At 49.1% G+C, this 8,159-nt stretch overlaps 1 protein-coding gene across 1 annotated transcript in view; it reads right to left on the bottom strand.

Annotated features, from left to right (window-relative positions):
* SLC39A14 (solute carrier family 39 (zinc transporter), member 14) overlaps window positions 1-8,159 on the bottom strand; it is a 40,282-nt gene that overhangs the window by 14,562 nt on the left and 17,561 nt on the right. The window contains exons 4-7 of the mRNA XM_011968848.1: window positions 7,420-7,606; window positions 5,812-5,981; window positions 1,026-1,148; window positions 1-159 (exon numbers count right to left, since the gene is read on the bottom strand). Coding sequence (XP_011824238.1) covers window positions 1-159; window positions 1,026-1,148; window positions 5,812-5,981; window positions 7,420-7,606 — 639 coding nt within the window. The remainder of the gene's footprint in view (window positions 160-1,025; window positions 1,149-5,811; window positions 5,982-7,419; window positions 7,607-8,159) is intronic.

Below are 8,159 nucleotides of genomic sequence, written 5' to 3'. Positions count from 1 at the left end.
CTCGTCCACCACGGGCGCCTTGCCGTCCAGCTCGCTGTTGCAGTGCTGAGGAATCATGTGGTCCAGGTCCCCGTTCTGCAGCTTCTCCATCACCCCCTCTTCCTGGTCCTTCTTGGAGGGAAGTGTCTCAGAGGCATAATGGCTGTGTCCGTGATGATGCTGGAGGGGTGACAGGGAGGAATCAGCATGACATTCACCAAAACCACAAACCTGACTGAGTACATGCTCTGAGGAGGCGCTTCACACACTGGAAGACCTCAGCCCGACCATCAGAGAGGACACAAGCAGGTCACGCGCCCAGAAACGTAGCAAAAGCTGTTATATAAAGCCATGGTTGGGCACGGTGGCTCACACCTGTAATCCCAGCACTGTGGGAGGCCGAGGTGGGAGGACTGCTTGAGCCGAGGAGTTTGAGAGCAGCCTGGGCAACGAAGCGAGACCCTGTTTCTAATATCTATATATAAAGCCGCACCGAGTGCGAGGGACCTGGTGTCAGACAGATGTCAAAGCTGCCCCCTTGGGATACACGCTTATTCCAGCAAGGCAGCCACTGCTCAAATATTTAGAGCTCCTCCTTTGCAATGGCTAATCTCACTCAATTCGGCAGCTATTTAGGGAATAACTGCGTGCCAGCCACTAAAGATATCTTTTTGAAACTGTACTATAATAGTCCTGTTTCTCTGCAGCCTCATACTTCATACAGAATGAATGCATGTTATCAAGCTCTTCTCCCCATCCTGTAAAGCTACCAATATATTAAGAAAATCATCTAGAACAAAACAAAGGCGATAAACTACTGCTTAGTAGAAGGCACCCTGGCCAGATCTAGTTTCTGGTCTGGCCTCACTTCTGGCCAAATGCCCTCAGGAGGTAAAATGGGATTGTCTCCTCAAGAAATTCGAGTTTCCTGAAATTGGTGATATTGGGCTAAGACCGTCACCACCACCACCACCACAATACATCGACATTTTTTGAGATGGGTGCTTTCCCTAGAAGAGCTTTCTTCAGCAACAGTTGAGCCTCACCTCATTTTTCTGCTTAAGAAGAATCTTCAAGATCTTCTCTGTGAAAAAGAAAAGATAAAAGCCCCCAAACACCACGGCAGACTTGGAGACATAATAATCTTCCAGAGGGTTGAAACCAAAAGCCTGTGGACCCAGGAAAAGAAAATTAGTTTTAAAGAAAATAAGGCATCTTTACTGGTCCCCCTCTTTACTGGTCTTATCTCTTAACTACTTCCTTGACTCTAGGAAAGGAGAGAGGCATACTGGAGTAACTCTGCCATCTACCCATCCTCTTTCCAGCAAAAATCTAGTCCTTGGTGTTTCCCTGATGTGACAACACTAAACCTGCCAGGTTCTTCTCAAGCTTATTTGCTGATGCAAACGACTGATCATCTGTAGAATTTTAATCCCAGAAACAGAAACCTCCAATATGGTTTTCCACTTTTGATTTCTCTTGGTGCTTGGCTATGAAGGCATTCACTGCCAGCAGATTTCATACTGAAGGAGCAGACACTTGTATTTATTTTCATCTTATCTAGTGTTCCTGGCTGACCTGCCTGTAAACACAAAAGGAGATGGCGTAATTATACTTTCTAAAACGGGAAACCCATTTCCCAGTTAAATAATAAGAACTGCAGCATCTTCCTGACCGCAGACTCCCCCGTGACCACAGAACCAAGAAAGCGGACTGTGTTATTGCGAGCGTCAATTTTTGGGTTTTGTTTTGAGTCCTTTCTGAAATTGTCACTTATCAAAGAGGGAGGGGAGAATCCACTGGGAAGAGGACAGAAGGAGAAATCAAGAGAATTCTGTCCTAGGTTACGCTCCTGATTTATGGTGGGTTCTTGTGAACATGTTTAATGGCCTGGCCGGGCACGGTGGCTCGTGCACTTTAGAGGACTGAGGTGGGTTGATCACTTGAGGCCAGGAGTTTTGAGGTCAACCTGGCCAACATGGCGAAACTCCATCTCTACTAAAAAAAAAAGTGCAAAAATTACCTGGGCCTGGTGGTGTACTTATAATCCCAGCTACTAGGGAGGCTGAGGCAGGAGAATGGCTTGAACCCAGAAAGCAGAGATCACAGTGAGCCGAGATCGCACCACTGCACTCCAGCCTGGGTGACAGAGTGAGACTCTGTCTCAAAAACAAAAACAAAAAGTATGTAACGACTTGCTCCTATTTTATTTTTAAAAATTTTTGTGGGTACATGGGAGGTATATATATTTACAGAGTTGTTCCTCTGTTTTCTGATTGGAAACGGGCCTTGAATAAACTCCAGCCCTCTCATGAATTGGTCCAAAATAAAAGTTGATCCCAACTTCAAGGAACTCTGGGCTGTTTGTTGCCTTTCTGTTTTAAAGAGGCCAAATCCAGTCATTACCCTCCAGGGAAACAACACTTTATGTTTACTTTCCAGGGGAGTCAAATCATCTTGGGGGAAAAGTGAAGTGAAAACAGGCAACTAACACCTCTCTGCAAAAAGCCACAAAGGATGGTGAATGCAGAACCACAAGCTGAGCTTCAGAAATCCCGAAAGCTGGGTTCTCGGCTCAGGGATACGCACTCCGGTGCAGGTCAGATTCCAATGGGGTGAAACGTTACTTGTTTATCGATGCCATGGATTTAATCTAAGGATCCACTAGGAGGGAGCCAACTGACATTTTACAAAACACCAAGTGCTGTAAGAGGCACATGCAGTCATCTCTGCTTCAACTGAGGTGCTGTCCAGGCTTGCGAGACCACCCACAGGGAGACGTCCTGTGCTTATTGTAATTAATGGGTCTGCTGAGGGGATTACACCAAATTAGATGAACCATCAGTGCCTTCTTTTGTGGCAAGTTTTCTCATGAACTTATTAGGCAAAGGTACTGTCAAGGTATATAAAATCAGACAGTGTTTGACTTGCATTGCCTTTGCCCCAAAACTCTCTATGGACAATCTTTTTACTGAGACCTATGGGTTCTGATGATATAGGGGTTTGTTTGTTTTGAGACGGAGTCTTACTCTGTCACCCAGGCTGGAGTGCAGTGGTGTGATCTCGGGTCACTGCAACCTCCATCTCCTGGGTTCAAGTGATTCTTGTGCCTCCCGAATAGCTGGGATTACAGGCGTGCGCCACCATGCCTGGCTAATTTTTGTATTTTTAGTACAGACGGGGTTTCACCATGTTGGCCAGGCTGGTCTTGAACTCCTGACCTCAAATGATCCACCTGCCTCAGCCTCCCAAAGTGCTGAGAAAATAGGCGTGAGCCACTGCGCCCGGCTGATGATGTGTTTTAAACTTCTCTGTACACAACGCCTCAATCTGAGCACCATAACTGAGCCAGAGTGAGCTCGCTACACTGCATCTTTTCACCCCGCACCAGACTGCACTTTCCGCACCAGGCACTCAGTGCTGCCCAAAACACTCGTTCCACCCTCACAGCATCGTCCTGAGGCCGCTCTATTGCTCTCCCCATTTCACATCTGAAGAAACAGAGGCACTGTGAGGTCAGTGGCATGTCTAGGGTTACAGAACCTACTGATAGCAGAGCTGAGATTTGAACCCAGCTCTTCAGCCTATGCTAGGCTGCCTCTCCTAGCTCACGCCTAAGTTCTAGCTTCACTTTCCAAAAGGAAAGGGCCTCCAGGTGCCCTCTCTAGGCCTTCCATCCAAATGGAGGTCCTCCCACTGTGCCCGCCGGCGTGCTCCGGGGTGAAGGCCCTGGCTTGCCATACCTCCGGAATGAGCTGGAAGAGGGCGTTGGAGTAGAGGGTTCCAATCGCCAGAGCTATGAAGTAGAGCAGCAGCCTCTTGTAAAAGGTCTTCTTCATGAAGGGCACCACGCTGGCCCCCAGGAGGGAGCAGAGGGAGATGACGGTCACACAGAGGAGACCATATCCCCACACTGCCATGCGGAGGGAGGGCCAGCCCCACCCAGGGCAGGGAGAGAAGGCACGCGCCCCATTGCACAGCAACCACCATTTAGGGGGAAGAAGGTGGAGCAGATAAGGAGGTCACAAGGAAAAGTTTGGTGGATATGAAAGTAACAAAAAAGAAAAATCAGAGAGAGACAAGTAGGGAGGGAGAGAGAAATAGAAAATTTGTTAGTGATTCAAATCTGATGAAATTTCCTTCAATCAGTTCAGAAGAAAGAGGAATTCAAGGTGGCCTTGGAATCCTGTGACTTCTGCCCCTGTGGCCTGGTGGCCCCAAATCATTCCTGCCAGTGGTGTGACTGGCAGGGCAGGGTGCTGCCTTGTCACACACCCGAGGTGTGCCCAGGCCTATCACAGAGGCTGTCTAGGACAGACTTTGGACTCAAGGGCTCTCTTTATAGGACATACAGGCATGTGGAAAGAGGCTGATCACTATGCTGCTGCGTTTGCTTCTGCATGTCCATTTCATATAGCGCAGGGTCAGGTGACACCATGACCACATGGTTTGCTTTGTGCGAGATACAACCAAGCCAGATGTGCAGTGCAGAAGGGATGGAGAACGATTAATGAATGCCCAGAGCCCATAAAATTCAGTGTCTTAACCTATCAACTTCTTTGCTCATTTCCATGTGCGCTGAGAGGGGTTCCAACATAGAGAACAGAGTTCCAGGAACACCTTGTCACAAAAATATTTCCTTGAACATTTCCCAGTGTGACACTCCATCCAGGCCCAAAAGAGGGTAAGACAGAACCAGACCAGGATGAGACACTCCCTGGCAGGCCACAGGGGCGGAGCACACACAATTAACAGTATTTCCATTTCAGTAGGTCACAAGGCACTTCATTTCAAATCTTTAAAAAATTAACGTATTCCATTGCTGGAGCTGAAAAAATAGCCCAAGTTGAGGCCTCCCCTGCAGAGTGTTGTCACATCCATGCAGAATTTTGAGATGGCACTAAGATGGTTCACATTCAACCAGGAAGAACAGGCAAGGCATAGCATCCCATCTGCTGTCTTTTCTGGATGAGTCTTTTGACTGGGAAAGCCTGGGAAGTGGCTGACATGGGATCTTTGTGAAGGGCTGCGTCCACCACTCCCTAATGGGGTCAACCACGCGTCTGTGTATCCTCACCCCCGACAGCAGCATCCCTGCCTGAGCTAAAACAGTGGGCAGACTGTCAACTTGGGTCTTATTTTTACAGCTCCTCTGTGATAACAATTAAACAACAAAATTAACATTTCAAAACAGTCAAGTCAAAGTACCAGGAAGTCAGTCCTTTTAGGAAAAAGTCAAGATGCAAGGTACGAAGGACGGAGAGCCCCTTCCATGTATCTTGTCATTTTAATTTTGCTTGGTCTTAGTCTTTGTTCTATGTTTGGCTCTCTATGCTAGAAATGATGGCCTGCTCAAAATTAAAGAACACTCGCTTTTTAGGCCAATTCTACGTATCAGTTGGTAACCTCTTTTCCTTCCATCTCATTCCAGATGGATAAGCTCTTAGCGCCCAGACCTGAGTCCTGCCAGGATTTCTCCTTAGAACAGAGCGAGTACTTAGCACCAAAGGCATGGATGGCAGCTGAGAGCCGCAGCTTTCCTTTGATGCCCTATGTATGGGGCTTAGGAAGGGAGAGGAGACAGTCAAGTCCCCAGGAGGAGGGAAAATTGGAAGAACCTTGCATCTGACAGCACCTGCAGAGGCCAGAGGAGTGAGACGTGGGCTCTGAGATCCAGAGTTAGAAGTTGTTTGTGGCTTTGATACGAGGGACAGGTTCATTTCTCAAGTGGCAGTCACTGGGTGCCCTGGAGCCCAGGGTAGGGGAGGAATTGATTGGCTCAGCTGCACCGCCCCAGGGAAAGAGGACGCGCACGTTTCTGTTCTACTGCACCTCTGGGATGAGCTGGAATAGCGCATTAGACAGCAGCGTTCCAATGGACAGGGCGATGAAGTAAGTGAGCACACGGCTGAAAAACGCTTTCTCCGTGCAGGGCAGGACGAGGACTCCCAGGAGAGAGGCCAGGTTAATCAGTGAGACACTGAGAAAACCAAAGCCCCACACTGTGGAGGAACAAGAACAGACGAGGGCCTGTATTACTGAGGGTGAGGACATTCCTGCTGCCTAGGGCGGGCCTGTTCTGAATTCAGGTGTGATGCGGGCAGACCGAGATCCACCAGCCCGTCAGTAGACATTCGCTGAGTCCATCTCTCGCCAGATGCTGCGGAGAAGCCTATGGCAACTATCAAAATTGCTATCCAAAAGTAACACCTTTTCCATGGAGAGACAGATGCGAACAGCATGGAAGCTTAAAAACCATACAAAGTAGGCCAGGCATGGCGGTACATGCCTGTGATCCCAGCACTTTGGGAGGCTGAGGCAGGTGGATCACCTGAGGTCAGGAGTTCGAGACCAGCCTGACTAACGTGGTGAAACCCTGTCTCTACTAAATACAAAAAATTAGCCGGGCATGGTGGCACATACCTGAAATCTCAGCTACTCAGGAGGCTGAGGCAGGAGAATCGCTTGAACCCAGGAGGCGCAGGTTGCAGTGAGCTGAGATTGCACCACTGCATTCCAGCCTGGGCAACAAGAACGAAAGTCCGTCTCAAAACAAACAAAAAACAAGAAAAAGCCATATAAGTAAATGATGACAGCAGAAAACAGCGACTTGTAGTAACACAGATAATATATTCCAGGTGCCAAGAGTCAGGCAGCGCACATCGGCCCTATGGGCTTAGGGCTATCAGGGTGTACATTCACAGCTCATGGCAATCCCACTGTGGCTGGATCAGGGATACCGGGATAGGGAGGGGAAGAAGGATTCAGGAGCCGAGAGCAGCCTCCGGGAGGTCTTAAAGGTAAAACTATAAAACCAAAGTAGGCCAGGTATGGTGGCTCATGCCTGTGACCCGAGCACTTTGGGAGGCCGAGGCAGGAGGATCATTCGAGCCCAGGAGTTTGAGACCAGCCTGGGTAACATAGTGAGACCCCGTCTCCACAAAAAAATTAAAAATTAGCTGGCCATGGCAGTGCACATCTGTACTCCCAGCTACTCAGGAGGCTGAGGCAGGAGGGTCGCTTTAGGCCAGAAGGTCGAGGCTGTAGTGAGCTATGATTGCACCACTGGACTCCAGCCTTGGAGACAGAGCGACATCCTACCTCAAAAAAAAAAAAAGATTAAAAAAACCAAAGGGTTGGGCCCCTGTGGTTCAACATAAAACAAAAAGTGGACCAAAACGGCATCCACAGGCTGCTCAAAAAGTCCAATGCTCTGAACATTCGCCAGCTACAGCCCAGGAGTCTGACAACGTGCTAGGCCATCCTTGCAAACACAAAAATTATCCATCCAATCATCGCTCCCCCTCCTGACACTGACAGCCTCATCCTGGTCACCACTAGTGAGGCATTCAGTGAGGAGGAGCAGCAGCTCAGCCCGGGAGTCCTTGTGAGCCCAGGGCGAGCTGGGAGATGGGCTCCTGCCTTCCCGGCCTGGCTCACCTTCGACAGCGCTCGGCCGCCCCTCCTCCGTCTGCTCATTCTCCTCGTTTTCCTGGTTCTCCGAGGTGCAGGCCCGGGAATCCAGCTGCTGGAGGATGGTGGGGCAGAACTCCTGGAGCTCACTGCTCCCAATCCGCGACTGCTCGCTGAAATTGTGGGCAGCGAAGAGGTCTCCAGAACTAAAGCACTGAAACACAGGAAGGGCAGGAAGCCGCTTAGACCCCAAAGGTCAGGCCTTGCCCCGCTAAACAGCAACCTACTCAGCCTGCCCAGAGGAAAAAAAGAAGACAGAAATGTCCAAATTTCAGGGAATTTGTAGATTCATCTAGTCTAGGGATGAGGGCAAGGTGTTCCCTAAACTTAAAAAACTAGTAACTAATCCTTATGGCTCAGCCAGCCACGAAAGTTACATATCATAAGTACAACTATCGGTAAATGAGTGCCTGAGAAACTTTGAGAATGACAAGATTCCAATCATTGTCACCAAAGTGGCCGGGCATGGTGGCTAACACTGTAATCCCAGCACTTTGGAAGGCCAAGGCAGGAGGATCACTTGAGGACAGAAATTGGAGACCAGCCTGGGCAACATGAAACCCCTTCTTTACAAAAAGTTGAAAAATTAGCAAAGTGTGGTGGCACATACCTGTCGTCTCACCTACCAATGAGGCTGAGGCAGGGGGACTGCTAGAGCCCAGGAGTTGGAGGCTACAGTGAATGAGCTATGATCATGCCACTGCACT

Source organism: Mandrillus leucophaeus, unplaced genomic scaffold, assembly GCF_000951045.1.
Source record: "Mandrillus leucophaeus isolate KB7577 unplaced genomic scaffold, Mleu.le_1.0 Scaffold86, whole genome shotgun sequence".
NCBI classification, from domain to species: Eukaryota; Metazoa; Chordata; class Mammalia; order Primates; family Cercopithecidae; genus Mandrillus; species Mandrillus leucophaeus.
The sequence above is the reverse complement of the archived record's forward strand: the minus strand, read 5'-3'. Positions and strand labels throughout refer to the sequence as shown.